Source organism: Littorina saxatilis, linkage group LG15 (genome assembly GCF_037325665.1).
Source record: "Littorina saxatilis isolate snail1 linkage group LG15, US_GU_Lsax_2.0, whole genome shotgun sequence".
In the NCBI taxonomy this organism is placed as follows: Eukaryota; Metazoa; Mollusca; class Gastropoda; order Littorinimorpha; family Littorinidae; genus Littorina; species Littorina saxatilis.
Genome location: NC_090259.1, coordinates 7,166,506 through 7,194,441, shown reverse-complemented (window position 1 = coordinate 7,194,441; position 27,936 = coordinate 7,166,506). Strand labels below are relative to the sequence as shown.

At 44.1% G+C, this 27,936-nt stretch overlaps 2 protein-coding genes and 1 long non-coding RNA gene across 3 annotated transcripts in view; 2 read left to right on the top strand and 1 right to left on the bottom strand.

The window, feature by feature from the left end:
* Positions 1–27,936, bottom strand: part of LOC138948397 (uncharacterized) — a 319,572-nt gene that overhangs the window by 213,382 nt on the left and 78,254 nt on the right. The window lies entirely within an intron of this gene.
* On the top strand, positions 522–8,250 carry LOC138948374 (uncharacterized). Its single transcript, XM_070319907.1, has 5 exons — positions 522–918; positions 2,873–2,947; positions 6,421–6,513; positions 6,794–6,919; positions 7,841–8,250. The coding sequence occupies exons 1-5, from the start codon at positions 547–549 to the stop codon at positions 7,925–7,927; spliced, it is 753 nt and encodes a 250-aa protein (XP_070176008.1). The 5' UTR covers positions 522–546; the 3' UTR covers positions 7,928–8,250.
* On the top strand, positions 11,865–13,933 carry LOC138948281 (putative nuclease HARBI1). Its single transcript, XM_070319794.1, has 3 exons — positions 11,865–11,943; positions 12,799–13,268; positions 13,343–13,933. Exons 1-3 carry the CDS (start codon positions 11,865–11,867, stop codon positions 13,532–13,534), a joined length of 741 nt encoding a protein of 246 aa, XP_070175895.1. The 3' UTR covers positions 13,535–13,933.

The window sequence follows — 27,936 nt, the reverse complement described above, 5'->3', positions numbered from 1 at the left end:
CACAGAGTTCCCTGGATAGACACATGCTGGTGCATTCTGGTAAGTATTTTGCGTGATGTCTGTGTGTGTTTAGCTTTGTGTGTTCAGCAAGTAATTTTAAAGTATTTACATGTAACTGAATGCTTGTTTTCATGTTAACTTGGTTGGTCAAATTATTTAGGCAAGCCGTAATGTCAGCAAGAGTTCATGGTACTTTTCTTCTTCTTTTTTTTCCTTTTTTCTTTTTTTCTCTATATTTTGAATAAAAGCAGTTTTACCGAGTCCTTTCTGATGCCTTGTGCAGGTGAACGCCCTTTCCGGTGCAAGGTGTGCAAGATGTCTTTTACCACCAACGGCAACATGCATCGCCATTCCCGCATCCACAGCAAGGAGGACTTGAAGGCCGCCACTGAGGCAATGGCGCGAGAGGGAAAACCCGCTAGATCATCGTCAAAATCGTCTGCAGCTGCCAAAGCCCATGCTGCGTCTGCTGCTGCTGCAGCTGCTGCTGCTGTTGCTGACTCCCCCTCCCCCAGCACCCCTGTCAGTTCTGTCTCCTCCAGCGCGATGCCTTGGCATCATACCGGCTTCACCGGCAGAGCCGCCCCGGTGTCTGGTATGGATCTTCAGAAGCTCATGTCAGCTGACAACCTCATCCGTCCATTCCCTCCCTTCGTCCCTAGCCCCTATATGCACATGAACATTCTGTCTCAAATCATGGAGAACCAGAAACGCATGATGCCCTTTCCCCGTGAAAATGCCTCCCCTCCCAAAAGATTGAAGATGGAGAAAGAGAGTGGATTCGAACCCAAGGATGGCGGGAGTTTGCTTGGTTCCCCGGCTGGTGACAGAGGCGGTGAGAAGGCTGCCAGTGGAGAGGAGGAGCGTGATGATGATGATGATGACGTTGATAATGATGAGCCCTTGCAGCTGATGAGGGTAAGTACAGTAAATTGTATTTATGTTGATCTGTGGATTTTGCATGTGTTGCTAAGAGTCTGTGTCAGTTTGAACAAAAGGTAAAAAATATTAGGGGTTAATCTGAAGCAAAGTAAGGCTGCATTAGGAACAGGTGATAACAGAAAAGAAGAAAAAACAAGTCGCGTAAGGCGAAATTACAACATTTAGTCAAGCTGTCGAACTAACAGAATGAAACTGAACTCGCATTTTTGAGTCACTTGAGAAAATGTGACTCTATGTAATCGGTCAGTGTTAGTCTGTCCGGCCGGCCGTCCGTAGACACCACCTTAACGTTGGACTTTTCTCGGAAACTATCAAAGCGATCGGGCTCATATTTTGTTTAGTCGTGACCTCCAATGACCTCTACACTTTAACGATGGTTTCGTTGACCTTTGACCTTTTTCAAGGTCACAGGTCAGCGTCAAAGGAAAAATTAGACATTTTATATCTTTGACAAAGTTCATCGGATGTGATTGAAACTTTGTAGGATTATTCTTTACATCAAAGTATTTACATCTGTAGCCTTTTACGAACGTTATCAGAAAAACAAGGGAGATAACTAGCCTTTTCTGTTCGGCTACACACAACTTAACGTTGGGCTTTTCTCGGAAACTATAAAAGTGACCGGGCTCAAATTTTATGTGAACGTGACTCATTGTGTTGTGAATAGCAATTTCTTCCTGTCCATCTGATGCCTCATATAATATTCAGAACTGCGAAAGTGACTCGATCGAGCGTTTGCTCTTCTTGTTTTGTTAAAGTAGGCCCAATGAATGCGTGTTTATGTAAGGGACCAGGGTCTGGAGATCAGGTGGTGGTGGTGGTGGTAATTCTTTTTGATAAGTTTTGAGTTGCCTGTGCCTAAATATAGACAGTAAATGTGATTGCCTTTCAGCAGGCTTGGGACTGTAAGGCTATATGTATTATATGCACTCAGAAAATGTTTAGTCATACCATGCTATTTGTGACTGAAAGAATTTCAGGTCAAGTGTTTTTGGCTCACGTAAGTGTAGCCTATGCGATGCTAACTTTTGTCTGTCTGTGCGTGTGTATGTGTGTGGTAGAAACTTTAACATTTGACTGAACACCGAAATACTAATTTTACCTGGTTATTATCCAAGCAACAGCTTCAAAGTATTGAAGCAATGATCAACATTTCGTCGGCACGTATGTAATTAAAGTGTGTATCCAAAGAAAACGGGTGGTGGTGGGTTTTGGGGGCGGTAAAAACAGGTGACTGGTTTGTGTCGTGTGTGGTATGTAGACCAGGTCAGGGGTCAAGGTTAAGTCAGATCGCGTGAAGGATTGTGGTATAGATACAGTTCTCACCCAGCTGCACTTCGCCGATTCGGGGAAGACGATTTCACATTGTTCGGTTTCGTAGCCCCAGAAAAATAGATAAAGAAGATACCAAAGGAGATTTCCTACAGGTTGATCTGCACAGCGTGTTTCCAGTGTGTGCGCGAGGAAGCGCTGTCGAATTTGCAGTGTCGATCTGGCAGTCGTGTCCCCGTAAGTAGGCTACAGACAGACATATCTAGATCTAGTGTCTCCCACTCTTGCACCGTGTCACCTATGCTTACTGTGTGTGTGTGTGTGTGACGGAGTGAATGAGTTTGTGTTACTGTGTCGATTTCTTACGGGAGCCTTGAAGGCTTCGCCTCTTGTTAGATCATAACGTACTAATTGTGACTCTGAAAGAATGTCAGGGGAAGTTTTAATACATCACATTATCCAACGGTACCAGTGCTTATCTTTTTCAAAATTCAGTTTTAATTTGGGGAGGGGGAAAGTCTGCATGGTGCTTTTTACCCCCACTGTAGTGATTCCTTCAAGTAGTTTGAATGCATACAGCAAGCACGTACAGTGCGTGTTGTTTAAGAAAACTAATTGAAGTGGAGATAAAAGAACATTAAATGTGTTTGCGTTTCAGATGTTGGAACAAGAGGTGCTACCACCTGGAAGGAAGAGACAGCAACTGGAGGCTGAGGCAGCGGCAGCACAAAGAGTGAGTGAATGGACTTGTCAGCCCAGTAAGGCAGCTATTCTTGGGGAGGGAGCAACCCCTAGTAAAAGCTCCAACCGCCGAAGAAGGAAGACAGCAGCCAACTTGGCGTGGAAAATAAATCGTCTGTACGATTTTCCGATTACATGTCCATGAAATCGAGAATTGTAATGGTTGTGCAACATTCATAGTTTATTACATCTGAAAGCTTCCAACATTTATTGGTGCAGTCAAACCTGCCCTGGTGACCACCTCTTGATAACCACCACCTGCTCATTTCGACCACCGGTCGCAGTGGCGTGGTGGTAAGACGTCGGCCTCCTAATCGGGAGGTCGTGAGTTCGAATCTGAGTGGACATTTTTCCGATCTCCCAGGTCAATTAAATTACATTCTTATCCCAACTCACATAAAAGCAATTTACTTCAGTTTAGAGCTAGGACGCTGAATCGTCACCTTGGTAACAAGGGGAGGTAACCCTAAAAAAAGAGCAACCTTGACCCCATAACAGTACGAAGTCACGAGTGACTTCCTGACCTTGCCGCCATCTTTGAATCATACTCTCTTCAGCGATCCGTGGACACGGACATGTTTGTTTTCGCTCCGGCTTTTCAGCCGTTTTTGTCTGATGCTGCTTGTGTCAGATCCACACCTTGGTACTCGTGCACGTTCCTCTGCTCTCTTTTGATATTTTCCCCTTGAGCGCTGTGCTTGCTCCAGGAGATCCCGATGTTCTTAACTGTCCGGTCCGAGCCCTCAGCAGTTACTTGTCTAGAACTTCTCTTCGCTCGGAAACTCAAAAGCTGCTTTTCATTTCACTCAATACCGTGAGAGGTAAAGACATTGCGAAAGTTACCCTGACCAAATGGGTGTCAATGACTATCAGGCAGGCTTATACTTGGTGGCAGAGCCAGTCTGGTGATGCTAGAGCCATTTTGCCTCTTACCTCAGCCAGAACACATGAGGCGAGGGCTTGGTCTTCATCCTTGGCAGTGCTCCGCTCGGGACGCCTCTCGGAGGTCCTTGCGGCGGCATACTGGCGCTCTGAGGACATCTTTATTAACCACTATCTGAGGGATATCGCCTCGAGTCGTCAGGACGGCTCATCTGCTTTGCCGTCTCTGGTGGCTGCAGGGCAGGTTCTTTGTGTTTGAGATGGTGAGTACCCGCCACCTATAGTAGCAATCTGCTATATGTTAGTTGGGTAAGATATGTAATTTAATCAAAAATTTTAGTAATACATTTTCATTTAATTAATATACTTACCCAACTCACATCGTTTATTCCCTCCCGTCTCCCCGCTGTGGGGGGTGGATTTCTAAAAAAGGGAGTGAGTTGGGCTTCGTTTGGAATGATGCATATGGCGGCGTATGCGCGCGCATACGGAAGTCGGAAGTATGTATTAATATGGCCTTATGGGTATTGGTCACTCTTTTTTTAGAGGGGCTTCCCTTGTTACCAAGGGGATGCGTACAGCGTTACCAGCACTGAACTAGAGTTAATTGCTATATGTGAGTTGGGTAAGTACACTACTCACAAAAAGTTAAGGATCACTATGAGAAAACAGGTGCTCAATAAAATCAGTTCGCTACTGTTATTTATTTCTCAGTCAAAATAAATTGTTATGAATTCTTGTTCAGCTGTAAGTGGGCGATGTTGTGTTAGTGGGAAAATTGCACTGGATTCTCTACTACTGAGCTTGGTAGCAAAAGAAAAAGCGGAAACTTGCGAAAAAGGAACTTGTTTTGGACCGTTCAGCCCGAACGCATTGCACAAGCCACATGGAAAAACCATTACGCACCTGCAAGAACTGCTGTTTATGTGTGAGATGCTGTCACTTGCTTGGCTTTTTGAAAAGACATACCACCAGTATTAGGCATTATCTGACAATGCCTCCACGACGAAAATTGAACGAGTTTGAGAGGGGATGAGCTGTTGCATGGTTCCAAGATGGTGTCCCCAAGCGAGAAGTGGCCAGGCGACTTCACGTGTCCATCTCGGTCATTGTCAGACTGATTCAACGTTTCACAGCCACTGGGAGGGTCCAGGAAAGACGCAGACCTGGGCGACCAAAGAAGACAACTCCACGTGAAGATCGTCTCATTGAACGACTAGCCTTGCAAACAAGAACAGCCTCTTCCAGCATTATTCGAAGGCAGCTGAGGGTGGCTACTAACACCAACATCAGCCAGCAGATCGTACGGAATCGCCTTCGAGGGTTTAACCTCCGTTCTCGTCGCCCAGCTTGGCGGCCACGATTAACTCCAGCCCATAGGGCAGCACGCCGCGCCTTCTGCAGACGTCACGTGAGGTGGGCATGTCAGCAATGGTCCCAGGTCCTGTTCAGCGATGAATCACGCTTCACCCTGAACCACAACGACGACCGAATGAGGGTCTGGAGGCGCCAAGGGGAACGCTACATTGACGCCACTGTCCAAGAAAAGGTGGCCTTTGGTGGAGGTTCTGTAATGGTCTGGGGGGCCTTCAGCCTTCACCACAGAACACCCTTGTTTCATGTACAGGGTAACCTGACTGGCCTCCGATACCGGGATGAGATCCTTCGACCGCTGGCTGTGCCTGCACTGCAGCAGATGGGACCGCAGGCTGTCTACCAGGATGACAACGCTCGCCCCCACAGGGCAAGGGTGGTCAACGACTTCCTGCAGCAGTCTGGAGTCAACAGAATGGAGTGGCCAGCATGCAGTCCCGATCTCAACCCGATTGAGAACCTCTGGGATGAGTTGGATCGCAAAGTGAGGAGCAACCACCCCCCTCCCAGGGATGTCCAGCACCTCTACCGGATGCTGCAGGCTGAGTGGCAGGCGCTTCCACAGAGGATCTTCACCACCCTGGTCAACTCTATGAGGACTCGCTGCGTCGAGTGCCAGAACAGCCAGGGCGGTTACACGCATTACTGAACTTTTGGGAGCATCTGAATGCCATGTCTTGTGATTTCAACGACTTTGTGAAATTAAATTTCGATACGTACACACTTTGATAAAAAGTACAGACCAAACGATTGCTCTAAATTGAAGGAAATGTTGTATCCTTATCACTAAAGCATTGAATTAAACGTTTGCCAAATACCAACGCATTGGCTTTCTTATTTGGAAAGTTATGAATTTGTGTGCAAGTGATCCTTAACTTTTTGTGAGTAGCTTATATTAATCAAATGAAAATTTATTACTAAAATTTGTGATTAGTGCTTTTGTGAACAAGAAACAATTAACAAGTGGCTCTATCCCATCTCCCCCCTTTCCTCTATCCCATCTTCCCCCCTTTCCCCGTCGCGATATAACCTTGAATGGTTGAAAACGACGGTAAACACCAAATAAAGAAAGAAAGAAAGAAAGAATTCTCATGAAACTTTATAAAAATGTCTATTCTTGTGCAATATGGCATGACACGGATGTGGGAATGAATTTCCCAGCGAGGAGACAATAAACTGATAAAATCTTTTTAATGCTTTGTGTTTCAGATGGTGTGTCCTGACACACCATTTTTTCATGAAGAAGACGATATTGTCAAGGACCCTGACTGGGGACCAGTCACCTCCCTGTTTAAATCAAAGGTTTGTTGATTTTATTCTCTTCTCAAAAGACCCCTGTATTATTTAGGGCAAAGGTTTGTTGGTTTTATTCTCTTTTCTAAAGACCCCTGTATTATTTAGGGCAAAGGTTTGTTGGTTTTATTCTCTTTTCTAAAGACCCCTGTATTATTCAGGGTAAAAAAAATCGTGCATGTAAAAACCCGCTTGTGCAAAAACAGGAGTGAACGTGGGAGTTTCAGCCCAAGATCGAAGAAGTGTCGGTTTCTTTTCTCTGAACATGGATTATTTTGCTGTATTTCAGGCCGGAGCATGTAAATGTGCAACAAATTGTGCAAACAGGAGGTGCTCGTGCCTGCGAGGGGGGCAAATCTGCACTCTTCAGTGCAAATGCACCAAAGAAAAATGCCTGAACAGGCAAGTTGAGAGAGTGAGTGATCTTCTTCTTCTTCAGCGTTCGATGGTTGTGTCCCTTTAATCTTAGGTCTGCTGATTGAAAGAACTTGCAGGTTCGGCGCAGGTCTTCCACAGTTCCCCAAAGTTTTGTGTCGGGGGTTGTCCTCTCTGGCCAGGTCAGGTCGCGCAGGGGGGCGTGGAGAGGGCAGGCTTGTAAAATGTGCTGGGGGGGGGGGGGGGGGGGGGGGTTGTTCATCCTCGCCACAATGTCTTTGATGACGTCATATCCGGCTTTTCGTGAAAGTTGAGGCGGCACTGTCACGCCCTCATTTTTCAACCAATTTTGGTCAAGTAATGTTCGACAAAGCCCGGGCTTCGGTATTGCATTTCAGCTTGGTGGCTTAAAAATTAATTAATGACTTTGGTCATTAAAAAACCTGAAAATTGTAAAAAAAATATTGTTTTTATAAAACGATCCAAATTTACGTTCATCTTACTCTCCATCATTTGCTGATTCCAAAAACATATAAATATGTTATATTTGGATTAAAAACAAGCTCTGAAAATTAAAAATATAAAAATTATGATCAAAATTAAATTTTCGAAATCAATTTAAAAACACTTTCATCTTATTCCTTGTCGGTTCCTGATTCCAAAAACATATAGATATGATATGTTTGGATTAAACACACGCTCAGAAAGTTAAAACGAAGAGAGGTACAGAAAAGCGTGCTATCCTTCTCAGCGCAACTACTACCCCGCTCTTCTTGTCAATTTCACTGCCTTTGCCATGAGCGGTGGACTGACGATACTACGAGTATTGCTGCATTGCATTGCGTTCAGTTTCATTCTGTGAGTTCGACAGCTACTTGACTGAATGTTGTATTTTCGCCTTACGCGACTTGTTTGATTTGTCATGTTTCAAGCTTTTTCATCCAATTTCTGTTTTCCCCAGGATGTGGTTACCAACGACCTGCCCAGGAGGCGGGTGCTTCGTTCTCAAACCAGCTTCATGCAGGCGGTTCCGCACGGTCTGGTCTGATAATCGGTGTGGCCCGGGGAGAGCCTGGACAGAAGATGAGGCCGACAGGAAACGATTCCGGAGGTGGCGGAGCCGTATGAAGCGGTCGTGAGCAGCAGTTGTCGCCCTTGGTCTTCCCGCTCGTGGCAAGTCAGCAACGGAGCCAGTGGCTTGAAACCTGACCCACAGTCTACTGATGGTGCTCTGGGACACGTGGAAGTGCCTGGCGATTGCACTTTGACTTTGGCCTGCTTGTAAACGACCCAATGCAATTTGGCGGTCTTCTCTGCTCAATCGGGCCATCTTTCGTCGCTGAATTGTCGTCTGATTTCTTTGTGGCGAACAATCCGCTTTTATGGGTTTTGGAAGACATGGTGAGAGCTCAATATTCCCTGATTTTGACATTGTAGCCACTGATAACGCATGCGTCACGTGCAGAGCTCACTTGGGGCAATGGACGAAAGGTCGACGACCAGATAAATATTTTCTGCAGTTTTGCTTTGACTTTTTGGTTGCCTTCGGGTGACGTTACGGATTTTATGTATTAGAAGTGTTTTAATCTAAAAATGTGCAATGATTAACTTGTGGGGTCCTGATTTGGCCTATTATGGTCCGCTGGACCCGAAAAGCAACAGCTAACTAACTAACTAACTAACTTTAGGCAGCTGTTTCTTGAACAGTGCTCAAAGTACACAGAGTATGAATTTATTTTTACTGACGGCTCTCTCAAAGATGATTCAGCTGCTGCGGCAGCAGTTTCTAACAAGAAATTACATCAACCACTTCAACTCCGGATCCCTAATGGTTCGTCGGTGTATTCGGCGGAACTTAGGGCCATCATTTTGGCATTAAAATTAATTTATCAATCCAATCATCAGTCTTTTTTGATTGTATCTGATTCGCTTTCAGCTCTTGAAGCGATATCCACCAGAAAGTTTACTCATCCTTTTTTAGTCGACATTCACGACCTTCATACTAAGCTTATTTCTGAAGGCAAGATTATCAATTTTATGTGGGCGCCCAGTCATATGGGCATAAATGGCAACGAGGTTGCTGACAAGGCAGCAAAGGATGCTCTAGATTTGGCGGTTCCTCGTCTCCCTGAGCAGTCTGTTCCTTTTACTGACTTGCGTAGGAAGACACTTTGTTACAGCTTAAAACTCTGGCAAGACCGTTGGTCTGCCTGCACGGAAAACAAATTGTATAAAACTCTTCCTGACCTTTTAAAGCCACTTCCTTTAGTGGCTTTAAGTAGAAAAGAAGAAAGTGTTTTGGCCAGGTTACATACTGGTCACACTTATCTCACTCATGTTCATCTGCTTAAAAGAGAAGAGGCACCATGGTGCCACGCCTGTGATACTGGTTTTACTGTGAGTCATTTTCTCACCGAGTGTGCTGATCTGTATGATCAACGAGAAAAGTATTTTGGCACCTCGAGCTTGAAAAGTATTTTTACAGAGGTCAGCTCTTCAGCTCTTTTTGAGTTTTTAAAAAAGTCTGGTCTTTATTTTAAGATTTGAATTTTAAAACAACCTAGTTTATTTGACATATAGGGTTTTGCTTTGACTTTTTGGTTGCCTTCGGGTGACGTTACGGATTTTATGTATTAGAAGTGTTTTAATCTAAAAATGTGCAATGATTAACTTGTGGGGTCCTGATTTGGCCTATTATGGTCCGCTGGACCCGAAAAGCAACAGCTAACTAACTAACTAACTAATCACACATACTAATATAATTCACATATAATATACGGTCTTGCTGAAAAATGGCATTGCGTTCAGTTTCATTCTGTGAGTTCGACAGCTACTTGACTAAATTCCCGCAGTGGGGCACTGCGGTTATGAAATTAAAGGCCCCTCCTGTTTTTGGAACCGCAGGAGCTTTCTAGTTTGCTGTTAGGTAGATTTTTGGTTCCTCTTTCCTGTCATGCTCTCTTTTTCTTCATGAATTCTTTTCTTTTTTCTGCCTTCTTGCTCATTCACCTGTATTTTTTCCAAAAATCTCTTCTCTTGCCGCTTGTCTTGCGATTCATGTATAGTTTAATCTGTTAGTGTTCTGATGTAAGTCCAGCAGTAGATAGGTTAAGCCTATTTTAACATACTGGAAACTGGTAATCTTCCAGTAGGTATTAATTTAGTTTTACTAAAGCCTGCTGGGACACAAGTAATGGGTTAGTGCATTTGTAAACAGGAATCGCTTGACAAGTGGCCCCCTTCATCCCCCCCTTCCTCGTCCTGATATGGCTCTGCGTAGTCGGCTGGACGTTAAGCAACAAATAAACAAACAAACTTGACTAAATATTGTATTTTCGCCTTACGCGACTTGTTTTTTGTTGTCCTCTTCTTCCCCTTCTGTTTCTTCTTCTTCTGCCTCGCCACTGGGAGTTTCAGGACTGGCAGCCACCTGAAACACAAAACATTAATTTTTTTTCATTAGTTTTTTGTCCCCTCTTGTGACCGCTAAACAAAAACAAGAGGCGAAGCCTTCAAGGCTCACGTAAGAAATCGACAAACAGTAACACAAACTCAATCACTCCGTCACACATACACACACACACAGTAAGCGTAGGTGACACTGTGCAAGAAAGCGAGACACTAGATCTAGATCTGTCTGTCTGCATGTAGCCTACTTCTAGGGACACGACTGCCAACTCGTCTCAGCCCGCTCAAAATAACAATGACCGAGACTTTCAGTAATTCCTTCGCGTGCTCTTACGCCATAATGTGCATTACAAAGCTGATGAAATATTAAACAATAATAACCAACCGATCTCGAATAGCATTACATAGCTGATGAGATATTAAATAATAATAACCAACCGGTCTTGCATAGCATTAATATGCTGAAGAGATATTAAAAAATATTAACCAACCGGTCTTGCATAGCATTAATATGCTGAAGAGATATTAAATAATAATAACCAACCGGTCTCGCATAGCATTAATATGCTGAAGAGATATTAAACAATTGGGGTCCTGATTTGGCCTATTATGGTCCGCTTGACCCGAAAAGCAACAGCTAACTAACTAATTATTAAACAATAATAACCAACTGGTCTAGAATAGCATTACAAAGCTGATGAGATATTACACAATTATAACCAACCGATCTCGAATAGCATTACAAAGCTGATTGAGATATTAAATAATAACCAACCGATCTCGAATAGCATTAGAAAGCTGACCTGTTCCACCTTCGGCACCGGCTCTGTGCTGTGTGCCCAGGCTGCTAGCTGTTCTGGTGTCATTCCTGGAATGCACACTTTCCTTGCAGCGTCCTTCGTGGGCACGGATTTGCTTAGGTCAATATTTCTGACGACCGAGTCTCCTAGCAGTACGGTTCTGGCGTTTCTGTCAACCGCCATGGTACTAAGTCTGTCGGCAGGGGAGAGGCGGGTTGGTTTCTTGGACAGACTGCCTCGCTCTTCCTTGTGGATCGCTTCATCATCCAGCTCTGCAGCAGACGCCTCATCACAGACGGATGAATCGTCTTTGTCAGATGAGGACAAAGGTATATCAGACGGGGGTTTGGCTGAGGGGGGTGTTGGGAATGCGTCTGCATCTACCGCTGAGTGTCCGCCTTCGCTGGATGGTGTGGCGAGTGACTGGTTCCTTTGATCAGTGGGAGTGGGGGGTGGACTGCGGGGAGGAGAAGAAGCATTGTTTGTAGCTTGGGGTGAGGCCATTCGCCTCTCAATGTGATCCACTGTCGCACGAAGGTTATGGCTCTCATGTTCTAGTGTTGTCACTTTAGCCTTCAATGATAACACCTGCTGCTTGAGGGCATCCTGTGCCTTGTTGGACTCAAGGACTGAGAGCCTGTCGACAGCAGCAGCAAGCTTCTCACACAGCTCGTCGCATCTTGAGTCCATTCGAACTTTGAGCTCTTTTTTATGCGCTCTGTCGTGTCGAGAATTTCTAAAAGGGCAATGTTCTTTGCATCTTCCAGCTGCGCGGGAATGTCCGTCACCTCTGCCTCGAGGCGAGACAGACGAGAGCGGATGACTTTGGGGGTGGTGATCACGGTTGGTGGCGCATGTAAGATGCAGGACGTTTTCACTGCAATGTATTACTTTGGTTTTTAACAGTATGTTATTCATGACTCGTTATCTACAAAGCCGCCTTTGATTCATCACCACAACCGGGTTGCATAAACGTGCTCTTTTAGACAAAACAATAACTTTCAAAACAATATCATCACTGAAAATACGCACAACAAAATTAAATAGCCCATTTTGGAGTTACCCACACACACACACACAAACACACACTGGCACACACACACAAACACACTCACTAACACACAGACGCACACACACACACACACAGAGAAATATTTCAACTTGGACACAAAATAAATATCAACTGTCTTGTTGCATGCTCTCTGTGCAGCTTTGGAATTCCTGGTCTCTTTTCCCGCAAAAAAACCATGATCACATGATGTATGACTCTCTTGGAGAATATGGGTCGTGGAGGACCCGCACCATCGGTTGAGGAATAAACACTTCGGGGCCTCTATAACAAATATGGGCCATGGACGACCCGCATCGTCGGTTATGCAAGGGTTTATGTGTGTTCTGGCGAAGGTTAAATAGAATGTGTGTGTGTTTATGGTGAGGGGATGGGGGGGGGGGGGTAGTGATCATGCGTGAATAGGTGTTTACAATGCGTGATATTACAATGCGTTTTGACAACAGGAGCTATGTGAGTGGCTGGCGCCTCATCTTCCAAAGGAGAGAACCTTGACTGCCGAAAAAAACCTTCTGGCGACTATTTGGCTCCTTGGCAACCAAGAATGCTTCAGAAGTGTTTCAGATCGTTTTGGATTGAACAAAGGGAGCCTGCGTAGGACTGTTCAGCTTGTGTTATAAGTTCTTACAAGTCTGCGAGAAGACGTCATCAGGTGGCCACAACGACATGAACTTCCATCACTGGCAGAGAAGTTTGAGGAGAGGGGAGGCATAGCCGGGGTTGTGGGAGCAATTGACGGCACATACATTTGCATTCCTGGACCATCAATTCACCGCGGATCATACGTCAACCGAAAGGGACATCCACGTTTCCAACTGCAAGTCGTGTGCAGCAAGGATCTCTTATTCTTAGACGTTGTCACAGGTTGGCCTGGGTCTGTCCATGACAGTAGAGTCTTCAGGAACTGTCCATTGAAAGAGAGATTGGAAACCGGATTACTCCCGCCGGGGTATCATTTGCTTGGCGACTCCGCGTATCAGCTCACCCCTTACCTCATGGTTCCCTTCAGGAACAACGGAAACCTGAATATTGTGGAGAGGACATGGAACAGAGGAAACCTGAATATTGTGGAGAGGACATGGAACAGGGCTCACTCGTCTACGCGCGTATCGGTATCTAGAGCACTCAATCGGGCTCTTGAAGGGAAACTTTCGCCGACTGAAATACCTCGACATGACGAAGATAGGACATTCCCGTGGTCATATTTGCCGCTTGCCTGCTACACAACTTTGTCATCCTCAACGCTGGTGTGGATGAAGACGACATCGAACTGGGAGACCCCGGTGAGGATGAGAGGGATCCCGATGACCCCGAACACTATGAAAACGCTGAAAATGCTGTCATCAAAAGGCGTCAGTTGGTACTGACCCTGTTTTGATATGTATTCAAGGAAAAGAAATATGCGCCAATGGCGTACTTTTTTCTGGCAGGTGTGCTGTAAGCATTATTTAAGTAATTGTCCTGTATTATTTCATGAAAACGAGGATTACCCGTTTGTTTCAACACCGTTTATAACATTAAAACAGATTGAACGGCGGATATTGTTGCAATTCGTAATATTTTTCATTCAGCTTTGTTGTTAAAATGATTCCATTGTGTTCCTGATAATCTTCTAAAGCCTAAAATGTATATACGTGTTTTGTTTCGATAATTAAAAAAACCATACCAGCTCACAAGTCAAGGAAGTTACTTGTATGCAAATTACGTCCATTTGGCTTATGTTATCGATCGAGTCAATGTGTCAGAGCTGATTCGGCTGCAAGGTCGCGACAAACACATGTTTACACCCCCGGTATAGGGGTGTGTATAGGTTTCGCTCGATGTGTTTGTTTGTTTGTTTGTTTGTGTTCGCATATAGATCTCAAGAATGAACGGACCGATCGTCACCAAACTTGGTGAACAGGTTCTATACATACCTGAGACGGTCCTTACAAAAATTGGGACCAGTCAAACACACGGTTAGGGAGTTATTGGTGGATTAAGATTATACACGGACTTATAGAGGGACATCTTCATGGTCAAAGGGAAATAACCATTCTCACTCAGTCACTGCCACCAACTGAGATTATTTTCCTTTGACGGGAGTGTTTTTCCTACCCCGGAGGAATTTCTTGTTTTACAAGTCTTTATAAACAGAAGTGTAGTGCATACCGTTTTATAATGCGAATGACAAAGATTGAGTAAATGTATTGATTTGGCTCTGCCGTTTCTCTTGTGAGTGTGTGTTTCTGACTTTAGTGTGTCTCCTGCCTCCGAACACACACGCTACAGAGCTCGACTCGATGTGCGCAGTTTCGTATAAAAATTATTTTCCAAATTTCCCCACTGTGTTTTATAAAATAATCATATTATGAAAGCACATACATTGTTATGTATTCATTGTTAGCAAACATCGGCATTATTCATGTTTTACTTTAAACGCAATCATTGTTATTTATAGATCACAGGCACTTGATGTAAGTAGGTCACACACGTGTAAATGTTGTGCCCAGTCCTTGTTTTTGTCGCTCCCATGGGGTCGCCTTCACGCGGCGGGAGTGTTTCCACTAAGCTACCCCACCCCTTTACTTCTCTTCTTTTGTCTTATTTCTGCCTTACCAGTCCTTTCACCTATATTTCCTTCCAAAAAACTCTCCCTACTATTCCCTGCAGTTTTCTGATTCCTTTCTTGTCTTATTTCTACCTGACTGGATCCGTCACCTTTATTTCACTTCCCAAAAGTCTTCTTTTCCACATCCTTATTTCTCTGTGGTCTTCTTAAGACCCAGCGTGTTTGCCGTGCGCTGCGACCTGTACCGGTTTGGGCTGGTGACCTGATGATTGAGGGGTTTACTTAGTTGCGACTTTGTAGCGCCAACACATCATTTTGGCCCAGTCTTTATCTAAGACAGGAGGTTGAAAAAGGCTTACCCGCTTCAATCAATCGGCTGGTCAAGTCTGGGTATATGTCTTGAGCATATTGCATCGGACCTTTGGCTAAAGGAGCAAGCGGCGGTAGGAGGGGGCGGCGGTAGTCGGGACAAACACTATGCCAAGTTGTTACCTAATCCGTTTCCGCTTGGAAAGAGTTGACGAACATTATGCCAAGTTGTTACCTAACCCGTTTCCGCTTGGAAAGAGTTAAATCTCCTATTACAGATTGATACCATATGTTTCCTCTTATCGCTGCGTATATCCATCTGTATCCTTGGCGCTCTGGAGTTGGATAACCGCTCCACCTAAGCGTCCCCTTGTTGGGCTCCGTGGTGGGTGGGGATCAGATGCGACGAAGATAAAGGCCTCAAACATGGCCACCTCTTCTTTTTCTTCTTTTTTTCAAGCACCCGAAATGGAAACAAACGAAGATACTGCGTTGACTCTGACTCTGACGATGAAGTCCGAGTCAGAGCAACAAAGAACATCAGCGAGGCCTGGCCCCATTTCATTGTTGTTGAGACTGCAGATGAGGCACAGCCAAGGACTACTACTTAGTAGTAGTCCTTGGGCACAGCCCATCTCCAAACTTTCGCCTTTTGCGATACAGAAGGTTATTGCAGGAGTATCATTAACGATAGACAACATTAAGAGGCTTCGTAATGGTTCTCTACTGATTGAATGTCCTTCAAAAAAGGCATCAGATGGTCTTCTCCGTCTGAATGGTCAGAAATTTGTTGATAGACCGGTCAAGGTCAGTCCTCACAGAGGCCTGAACACCAGCAAAGGAGTCATCCGATGCCGAGAGCTGGAGGGCCTCAGTGAGGCTGAAATAAAAGAAGGTCTAAAGGATCAAGGTGTCATTGATGTGTACCGGGTGTTGATCAGGAAGGGCGATATCAGAGTACCCACCAACACCCTTTTCGTCACTTTTTGTACCCCAACCATCCCTGAGAAAATAAAAGTGGGATTTGTTCAAATAAGAGTGACTTTGTATATTCCATCACCAATGAGATGTTTCCAATGCCAAAGATTTGGACATTCAAAGGCTGGATGTAAACAGAAGGCAGTGTGCGAGAGGTGTGGCGGAGATCCTCACGAAGGTCCCTGCACATCACCACCCACCTGCACAAACTGTAAGGGAAACCATTCCCCGTCCTCCAGAGAATGTCCAAAATACAAGTTTGAACAGGCCATTCAAAAAACAAAAACGGAGAAAAAGATGTCTTTCTCAGACGCCAGGAAGGAGGTTGAAAAAACGAATGTTTTTTCCTTCCAGAAAAGTTTTGCGGCAGCAGTCAGTCAAAGACCTGCAACAAAGTCAACACCCACCCAGACCAGTATTTCATATAGGTCTGTGGGTGTCCAGGCAGGCCCGTCCATGTTGAAAAGGACAGAGCCCACAAGAAACAAAAGTATTTGTACACAGACAGATGAAAGCACAGGTGGGGCTATCCCCACTGGAGACTCTATGGGGTCTCCTGGTGAGGTTTGCTTCACCGCCCCAACTGGAGACCCTGTGGGGGCTCCTGGTGAGGTTCGCTTCACCACCCCAATTGAGGACCCTATGGGGTCTCCTGGTGAGGTTCGCTTCACCACCCCAACCCAGAAGCCCGTTCACAGGGCAACTCACAGGAAGGGGGCCGTCGAGGTAGTGGAGGTAGTGGACCTTACTCAATCCACACCACGAACACCTCCGGACAAGGGAAAAGTTACTCTGCCCCAAAGATCGCCTCGCACCCCAAAAATGGAGAAAAATCCCATCACACTATACAATCATTTTGGGAGTTTATCCGACGAAGAGGGTATGGAGGCAGAAATTTCTTAAAACTAAACAAACATAGCCAATTTTATTCAATGGAATTCCGGGATGTTCCCCCGGACAAGATTTTTAACTTTTTAAAAGAGATCAAGATTTTTTACAAGATTTAAAGTACCAGAAGTGAAAATTATTAATTTTTAGAACCTTCTTTTACAGTGATAGATTTGAATGTAAATAGTCTGAAACGTAGAACTTGCCATATGAAGGGAAAAGAAAATAACTGCATCGGTCTCGAATAGCAGCTAGCATCTGCTGAAGAGACATTAAACCCCAAAAACCAACCAACCAACCATTCAATGGAATTGTAGAGGGGTCCAAGCTAACTATGAAGAATTATGTCTACTTTTACACAAATTTCATCCTGTTGCTACAGCATTACAGGAAACAATGCTGAAACCAAACAAAGATTTTAATGTATCTGGATACAATGTTTTTAGAAACCATTCAGACAATAACACGTCTGGGGGAGTTGCTCTTTTGATTAAGAAAAGTGTACTTTGTAGTGAGATCAACCTATGTACAAACATTCAAGCCGTCGCAGCACGAGTGACATTAGATAAAACCATCACTCTCTGCAGTGTATATCTGTCACCATCCAAATGTTACACGAAGCACGATCTTGAAAATCTTATTGATCAGCTTCCAGCTCCCTTTGTTTTAATGGGAGATTTTAACGCTCATTCCCCTTTATGGGGCAGCAACTCTCTAAGTACGAGAGGACGAATTCTAGAAGATTTTTTAGACAATCGTAATCTATGCGTTTTAAACGATGGAGTACCAACATATCTCCATCCAGCAACAGGATGCAAGTCCATACTAGATCTAGTTATTTGCGACACCTCTCTTGTTCTAGACTTTGAATTTAAAGTCTATGATGACACATGTGGTAGCGATCATTTCCCTATCTTGATGTCTCAAATAGATGGATTGGAAGAAGCTTCCCCCCAGAGATGGAACCTGAACAAGGCAAACTGGCTGTCTTTTACTGCCGAATGTTCTGTCCAACTCACAGAAGACACTGTCTTTGATGGAAGTGACGACCCATCATCTATTTTTACAAACACTCTACAAGACATTGCCACTGAGTACATCCCAAAAACATCTTCAAACAACCGCATTAAAGTGCCATGGTTTAATAAAGAATGCCAAGAAGCCCGATCTGAGCGAAAGAGAAGTCTACACAGGTTCTACAGATGCCCGACCCTTGGCAAGAAGTTGACTTTCTTCAGATTTCGCGCTAAGAGTCGCACTGTCATAAAACATTCTAAAAGAACATCCTGGAGGTCTTTTTGCTCAAACTTAAACTCTAAGGTATCATCAAGTAAAGTTTGGAATGCTATTCGTAAAATCAAAGGGAAAAAAGGATCTGCATCAATTAACCACCTTGTGGTAAATGGATCCCTTATAACCCAAAAGAATGAAGTAGCAAACGTTCTGGCTTCAACAATGGAAAAAAACTCATCAACAGAAAATTACTGCACAGATTTTCAAAAAATCAAAGCCACCCAAGAACGTAAACCCATAAACTTCTCATCTCAGAATGAGGAGAACTACAACAAGTTGTTCAGTATAACTGAACTCAAACAAGCCTTACAAAAATGCAACAACTCAGCAACGGGGCTGGACGGAATACATTATCAGTTTCTCACACACCTACCAGAAAGTTGTCTTCTGGTCTTGCTGAAGGTTTTTAACCACATATGGGAGAGTGGATCCTTTCCACCTTCATGGCAAGAAGCGATGATTGTCCCCATTCCAAAACCAGGTAAAGATCATACAAACCCCAGCAACTACCGTCCGATAGCCTTGACCAGCTGTCTGTGTAAAACCATGGAGCGATTGGTCAACGCTAGGATGGTGTGGTACCTAGAAAAACAAAACCTCTTAAGTGATGTGCAATGTGGCTTCCGAAAGGGACACAGCACCACTGATCATTTGGTACGTTTTGAGACCTTCGTTCGAGAGGCCTTTGCGAGATCTGAACATGTACTAGCTATATTTTTTGATCTCGAGAAGGCTTACGACACGACCTGGAAACACGGTATTTTAGCTGATTTGCATGAAATGGGTTTTCGTGGACGTCTCCCTGTTTTTGTGGAAGGATTTCTAAGTAATCGATTTTTTACAGTACGGGTCGGTCCCAACCTATCAGAGTTCTGTCAACAAGAGATGGGTGTTCCTCAAGGAAGCATTCTATCACCCATGTTGTTCAACATCAAAATCAATAACATAGTAAAGGCAGTACTGAAAGGATCCGAGTCATCCTTGTTTGTTGATGACTTTGCACTTTGTGTGCGTGGTAAATCCCTACATAGAGTGGAAAGGCAGCTTCAATTATGTATCGACAAGGTGCAAAAATGGGTAACAGAGAACGGTTTCAAATTTTCCACCAGCAAAACTGTCTGTATGCATCTTTGCAAACAAAGGGGAGCCATGCCAGAACCCTCTCTGGTCCTGAATGGTAATCCTGTCAAGGTTGTTGAAGAATTTAAATTCCTAGGACTGACCTTTGATCGTCGACTAACATTCCTTAAACATATCCAGTATCTGAGAACATCATGTCTGAAAGCTCTGGATGTATTGAAAGTGGTTTCTCATACGGACTGGGGTGCTGACCGCACAGTCCTACTCAGACTTTACCGTGCTTTAATCCGATCCAAGTTGGACTATGGTTGTGTCGTCTATGGTGGAGCCGCAAAATCCAACCTAAGGCTATTAGACACAATACACCACCAGGGTATACGTCTTTGTCTGGGAGCTTTCAGGACGTCTCCAGTACAGTCCTTATATACTGTTCAAAAAAAGAAACGCATAGTTGCTACTTGCCAAATTTGTTTTATTTTTCTAAAAAATTAACAGAAAATCCAATATTTAGATTATTTGTTTGAAATTTGGTATGGACACAGTTGAATGCACACACAGTTCATTTGCATCTTCAAATCAATCAGTCAATCAATACGATTGGGTGCCGAGGCTGTCAAGTCAGTAGGGGGTGTGACTGTCTTGAGCAGCAACAACTGCCCGGCACCTTCTGGGCATGGACTGGATCAGATGCCGGATATCTTGCTGTGGGATGGTGTCCCACTCTTCCTGAAGTGCCTGCAATAGATCGAGGTGATTTGCCGGCGCTTCTTCTCGCCTGCGCACACGTCTGTCCAATTCATCCCAGAGGTGTTCTATCGGGTTCATGTCTGGCGACATGGATGGCCAGGGAAGCACCTGGACATGGTGGTCGGTGAGGAACTGGGTGGTGAGTCGTGCTGTGTGCGGGCGAGCGTTGTCCTGCTGGAATATGGCATCCTGGTCAGCCAGAAAAGGAAGGGCGTGTGGGCGCAGAATTTCCTCCAAGTATCGCTGGGCAGTTATGCGCCCTTGGACGTGCACCAGGGTGCTCCTTCCAGCGGTATTGATCGCCCCCCACACCATGACGCCTCCACCACCATGAACGGGTGCCTAATCCACACAGTTGGGCGCGTAACGTTCGTTTACTCTCCGGTAGACCCTCCTCCGACCATCATGTCGCTGGAGCAGGAAGTAGGACTCGTCGCTGAACCACACGTGTCTCCAGTGATTCCGGACGGTCCAGCGAAGGTGCTGGTTGCCCCACTGCACTCGGTTCTGGCGATGGCGGCGGGTGAGGACAGCTCCTCTGTGAGGTCTGCGAGCTCTCAAACCAGCTTCATGCAGGCGGTTCCGCACGGTCTGGTCCGATAATCGGTGTGGCCCGGGGAGAGCCTGGACAGAAGATGAGGCCGACAGGAAACGATTCCGGAGGTGGCGGAGCCGTATGAAGCGGTCGTGAGCAGCAGTTGTCGCCCTTGGTCTTCCCGCTCGTGGCAAGTCAGCAACGGAGCCAGTGGCTTGAAACCTGACCCACAGTCTACTGATGGTGCTCTGGGACACGTGGAAGTGCCTGGCGATTGCACTTTGACTTTGGCCTGCTTGTAAACGACCCAATGCAATTTGGCGGTCTTCTCTGCTCAATCGGGCCATCTTTCGTCGCTGAATTGTCGTCTGATTTCTTTGTGGCGAACAATCCGCTTTTATGGGTTTTGGAAGACATGGTGAGAGCTCAATATTCCCCGAGTTTCACGAGATTACACTGAAGCATGACGAATGGTCATGCCAAATGAGCAATTTTGACATTGTAGCCACTGATAACGCATGCGTCACGTGCAGAGCTCACTTGTGGCAATGGACGAAAGGTCGACGACCAGATAAACATTTTCTGCAGTTTGGTGGATATCCTTGTAGCCATATAATTAAATTAACCAAATATTACAAGCTATGCGTTTCTTTTTTTGAACAGTATATTTTGAGGCCAAAGAACCCTCTCTGAGGCTGCGACGCCTGAAACTCACCCTAAATTATGTGTTGAAACTGAAAGCTATGCCTACAAATCCAGCCTACCAATGCGTATTTCAACCACAATGCTCTGAATTTTTTGAAAGTCACCCAAATGATCGAGCACCTCTGTCTTCTCGGATTCAGTCACATCTGGCCGAATCAAAGATAAAACTCGATCATGTTAGTGAAAATCGATGGACAGAAACACCTCCATGGACATTGCCAGATCCAGTTGTTCGACTCGATCTGACAAGGTTAAAGAAGTCAGAGACAAATGATTTGATTTTTAAACAGTGTTTTAGCCAGTTCTGTACCGAGTTCCCTTCCCATCAACGAATATACACTGATGGGTCCAAAGCTGAAAGTAAAGTGGCATCAGCTTCTGTCACAGGTCCTAAACTCGATAGGGCCTTTTCGGTCCGTCTTCCGGATGACAGTTCTGTATTTTCTGCAGAGTTGAAAGCTTTACAGCTAGCTCTGAAACAGGTATATCAGTCAAAAAAGAAAGACTTCCTGATTCTGTCGGATTCCCTATCGGCTCTTACCGCCGTGAAGAGAACTCAGCTAGATCACCCACTGTTGGTCGAAATCCAAGAGCTACATGCATCTCTGATTGAAGAAGGCAAAAGGATTGTGTTTGCATGGGTGCCATCCCATGTTGGAATTAGAGGCAACTCTGCAGCTGATCAAGCTGCTAAAGAAGCCAGAGAAAGACTCATCACTGACAAACACACAAAGCATTCAGATTTCAGAACTCGCACCAACATGTACATAAAGTACCTATGGCAGAGTGAATGGGACGAATGTGAAGAAAATAAACTTCATAAGATCGTCCCCCAGCTGTCGGACAGCCTACCCCAATGTCGCCTCAACAGGAAAGAAGAGACAGTTCTCTGTCGCTTACACATTGGGCACAGTCACATTACACATTCGTATCTGCTGAAAGGTGAAGATCCACCATACTGTTTTGGATGTGACGAACCATGGACATTAGAACATGTTCTCACAAAATGTGTAGACGTTCAAGAATTTCGAGACAAACACTACAATGCGGAAACACTGAAGGTTTTATTCCGGGATGTTCCCCCGGACAAGATTTTTAACTTTTTAAAAGAGATCAAGATTTTCTACAAGATTTAAAGTAGCAGAAGTGAAAATTATTAATTTTTAGAACCTTCTTTTACAGTGATAGATTTGAATGTAAATAGTCTGAAACGTAGAACTTGCCATATGAAGGGAAAAGAAAATAACTGCATCGGTCTCGAATAGCAGCTAGCATCTGCTGAAGAGACATTAAACCCCAAAAACCAACCAACCAACCATCCTTTGACAACAAACACTCCACCCTGGCAGTTGGAAAACCCAACCGTCAATTTTTCCCTAACTTCTTTCAAGAAGAATGAAACCTCGGACTCTGTCTTTAGGCAGCTGTTTCTTGAACAGTGCTCAAAGTACACAGAGTATGAATTTATTTTTACTGACGGCTCTCTCAAAGATGATTCAGCTGCTGCGGCAGCAGTTTCTAACAAGAAATTACATCAACCCCTTCAACTCCGGATCCCTAATGGTTCGTCGGTGTATTCGGCGGAACTTAGGGCCATCATTTTGGCATTAAAATTAATTTATCAATCCAGACATCAGTCTTTTTTGATTGTATCTGATTCGCTTTCAGCTCTTGAAGCGATATCCACCAGAAAGTTTACTCATCCTTTTTTAGTCGACATTCACGACCTTCATACTAATCTTATTTCTGAAGGCAAGATTATCAATTTTATGTGGGCGCCCAGTCATATGGGCATAAATGGCAACGAGGTTGCTGACAAGGCAGCAAAGGATGCTCTAGATTTGGCGGTTCCTCGTCTCCCTGAGCAGTCTGTTCCTTTTACTGACTTGCGTAGGAAGACACTTTGTTACAGCTTAAAACTCTGGCAAGACCGTTGGTCTGCCTGCACAGAAAACAAATTGTATAAAACTCTTCCTGACCTTTTAAAGCCACTTCCTTTAGTGGCTTCAAGTAGAAAAGAAGAAAGTGTTTTGGCCAGGTTACATACTGGTCACACTTATCTCACTCATGTTCATCTGCTTAAAAGAGAAGAGGCACCATGGTGCCACGCCTGTGATACTGGTTTTACTGTGAGTCATTTTCTCACCGAGTGTGCTGATCTGTATGATCAACGAGAAAAGTATTTTGGCACCTCGAGCTTGAAAAGTATTTTTACAGAGGTCAGCTCTTCAGCTCTTTTTGAGTTTTTAAAGGAGTCTGGTCTTTATTTTAAGATTTGAATTTTAAAACAACCTACTTTATTTGACATATAGGGTTTTGCTTTGACTTTTTGGTTGCCTTCGGGTGACGTTACGGATTTTATGTATTAGAAGTGTTTTAATCTAAAAATGTGCAATGATTAACTTGTGGGGTCCTGATTTGGCCTATTATGGTCCGCTGGACCCGAAAAGCAACAGCTAACTAACTAACTAACGGCCGCACTTGTGGCATGAACATCTTTTCGTGTGGCAAGTTCCGCCACATCCACCGTCGACTAACATTCCTTAAACATATCCAGTATCTGAGAACATCATGTCTGAAAGCTCTGGATGTATTGAAAGTGGTTTCTCATACGGACTGGGGTGCTGACCGCACAGTCCTACTCAGACTTTACCGTGCTTTAATCCGATCCAAGTTGGACTATGGTTGTGTCGTCTATGGTGGAGCCGCAAAATCCAACCTAAGGCTATTAGACACAATACACCACCAGGGTATACGTCTTTGTCTGGGAGCTTTCAGGACGTCTCCAGTACAGTCCTTATATTTTGAGGCCAAAGAACCCTCTCTGAGGCTGCGACGCCTGAAACTCACCCTAAATTATGTGTTGAAACTGAAAGCTATGCCTACAAATCCAGCCTACCAATGCGTATTTCAACCACAATGCTCTGAATTTTTTGAAAGTCACCCAAATGATCGAGCACCTCTGTCTTCTCGGATTCAGTCACATCTGGCCGAATCAAAGATAAAACTCGATCATGTTAGTGAAATCGATGGACAGAAACACCTCCATGGACATTGCCAGATCCAGTTGTTCGACTCGATCTGACAAGGTTAAAGAAGTCAGAGACCAATGATTTGATTTTTAAACAGTGTTTTAGCCAGTTCTGTACCGAGTTTCCTTCCCATCAACGAATATACACTGATGGGTCCAAAGCTGAAAGTAAAGTGGCATCAGCTTCTGTCACAGGTCCTAAACTCGATAGGGCCTTTTCGGCCCGTCTTCCGGATGACAGTTCTGTATTTTCTGCAGAGTTGAAAGCTTTACAGCTAGCTCTGAAACAGGTATATCAGTCAAAAAAGAAAGACTTCCTGATTCTGTCGGATTCCCTATCGGCTCTTACCGCCGTGAAGAGAACTCAGCTAGATCACCCACTGTTGGTCGAAATCCAAGAGCTACATGCATCTCTGATTGAAGAAGGCAAAAGGATTGTGTTTGCATGGGTGCCATCCCATGTTGGAATTAGAGGCAACTCTGCAGCTGATCAAGCTGCTAAAGAAGCCAGAGAAAGACTCATCACTGACAAACACACAAAGCATTCAGATTTCAGAACTCGCACCAACATGTACATAAAGTACCTATGGCAGAGTGAATGGGACGAATGTGAAGAAAATAAACTTCATAAGATCGTCCCCCAGCTGTCGGACAGCCTACCCCAATGTCGCCTCAACAGGAAAGAAGAGACAGTTCTCTGTCGCTTACACATTGGGCACAGTCACATTACACATTCGTATCTGCTGAAAGGTGAAGATCCACCATACTGTTTTGGATGTGACGAACCATGGACATTAGAACATGTTCTCACAAAATGTGTAGACGTTCAAGAATTTCGAGACAAACACTACAATGCGGAAACACTGAAGGTTTTATTCCGGGATGTTCCCCCGGACAAGATTTTTAACTTTTTAAAAGAGATCAAGATTTTTTACAAGATTTAAAGTACCAGAAGTGAAAATTATTAATTTTTAGAACCTTCTTTTACAGTGATAGATTTGAATGTAAATAGTCTGAAACGTAGAACTTGCCATATGAAGGGAAAAAAAATAACTGCATCGGTCTCGAATAGCAGCTAGCATCTGCTGAAGAGACATTAAACCCCAAAAATCAACCAACCAGAGCAAAGGTTTGTGGGTTTTATTCTCTTCTCAAAAGACCCCTGTATTATTCAGGGCAAAGGTTTGTGGGTTTTATTCTCTTCTCAAAAGACCCCTGTATTATTCAGGGCAAAGGTTTGTGGGTTTTATTCTCTTCTCAAAAGACCCCTGTATTATTCAGGGCAAAGGTTTGTGGGTTTGTTTGTTTGTTTATTTGTTGCTTAACGTCCAGCCGACTACGCAGAGCCATAATCAGGACGAGGAAGGGGGGGGCCACTTGTCAAGCGATTCCTGTTTACAAATGCACTAACCCATTACTTGTGTCCCAGCAGGCTTTAGTAAAACTAAATTAATACCTACTGGAAGATTACCAGTTTCCAGTATGTTAAAATAGGCTTAACATATCTACTGCTGGGCTTACATCAGAACACACAGATTAAACTATACATGAATCGCGAGACAAGCGGCAAGAGAAGAGATTTTTGGAAAAAAAAATATAGGTGAATGAGCAAGAAGGCAGAAAAAAGAAAAGAATTCATGAAGAAAAAGAGAGCATGACAGGGTTGATTCTATTGGGTTATTTAAAAAACGTATTGGTTCTGATGATTCTGTTGTTCCCTCGTATAGATACACATCTGATCGAAAATCAGAAATTATCCATTGCAGACTGAGATTGAGGATCAGCAATCTAAATAGTGATCTATTTGACAGACATTTAATTCCCGACCCGTCATGCACTTGTGGTTATCGTGTTGAAAATGCGGAGCACTATATTTTTCATTGCCCCTTATCTCTTCAAATACGTGAAGTCACTTGTCAACACTGCCTAACTATGATTTGCTAACCGCTGATGATTTTCTGTATGGCAATAGAGACAAGTCAGACAAACCTGAATAACTGGTCAAATATCAATGCATTTTCGCTGTCTGACTTGTCTCTATCTTATTAAGCAAACGTTTTGAATAATGAATGCATTTATCTCATCCATGTTCGAAACGACCATGTGCAGTACTGTTTACATTTCCTTGTTCTGGTAGTATTCTATTTTCAACCATGTGGAAGTCATTGTATGCGTGTGTGTGCGAGTGAGTGTGCGAGCGTGTGTGAGTACTGTTGTTAGTTTAGCATTGCTTTTTTTTCTCTTTTGTTTTTTTTCCTTTTATTGTTACATGTTTGTCTACCATAATTTACCATTATTATTTTGACATTATTTCAAATTTGTTATATTAAAATCGTCCGCCAAATTTCATTTGCTTTTAAGAGTACGCTTATAAGCCTAGCTTGTTGTGCTCCATGTTCCTTATTTCATGTATGCGGTAATAGTACCAATGGAATTTATTGAATAAACTTGTTTAAACCAAAGAGCCCCAAGAGCCACCGAACCATTGGTTCAACTATGACCAGTGCTTTGCAGAATTCTAAGATTTCAGGAGTGGTTTCATTTCTCATTGTTGCTAAAGGATGAAGGTTTATTCCACCAGCTCACATGTTGATAATGATATGGAAGTTATTGCAGGAGGTGACCGGTGATAAAGTGTCAGTGTTGCAAAATAGGCTGGCAAGTCTCATATCTGTAAACTTTTGTATTTCTCCTTGCCGACCTTTTTTCCACTTGTGGCTTAGTTTTGCATTCTTGCAATGTGAAGTGGAAATCTGTACAGTTGAACTTTCACGACCTTCAAAAATCTGAGAATCAGGTCTACGTCTAACAATGGAGGAAATCTTAAACTGGAGGTAAATTTACAGAGGCTATGAATAGGACATCTGAAAAAGGAGGGTCTTATCTTCTTCTTCTGCGTTCGTGGGCCGACTCGATCGTGGTTTTTTTTGCACGAGTGGAATTTTACGTGTATGACTATTTTTTACCCCGCCATTTTGGCAGCCATACGCTGTTTTCGGAGGAAGCATGCTGGGTATTTTCGTGTTTCTATAACCCACCGAACTCTGACATGGATTACAGGATCTTTTTCGTGCGCACTTGGTCTTGTGCTTGCGTTTACACACGGGGGTGTTCGGACACCGAGGAGAGTCTGCCCCCAAACCCCCCTAGCAGGGCTAGGCGCTTCGCGTCGTCGACTTTGCTATTACTTACACATTTTCAGCCTTTTTTGACTCACACTGATGCGAAGCAAAAGTGAGTCTATGTACTCACCCGAGTCGTCCGTCCGTCCGTCCGTCCCCCCCCGTCCGGAAAACTTTAACGTTGATATTTCTTGGACACTATTCAGTCTATCAGTACCAAATTTGGCAAGATGGTGTATGATGACAAGGCCCCAAAAAACATACATACCATCTTGACCTTGCTTCAAGGTCAAGGTCGCAGGGGCCATAAATGTTGTCTAAAAAACAGCTATTTTTCACATTTTTCCCATTTTCTCTGAAGTTTTTGAGATTGAATACCTCACCTATATATGATATATAGGGCAAAGTAAGCCCCATCGTTTGATACCAGTTTGGTTTACCTTGCTTCAAGGTCAAGGTCACAGGAGCTCTTCAAAGTTGGATTGTATACATATTTTGAAGTGACCTTGACCCTGAACTATGGAAGATAACTGTTTCAAAC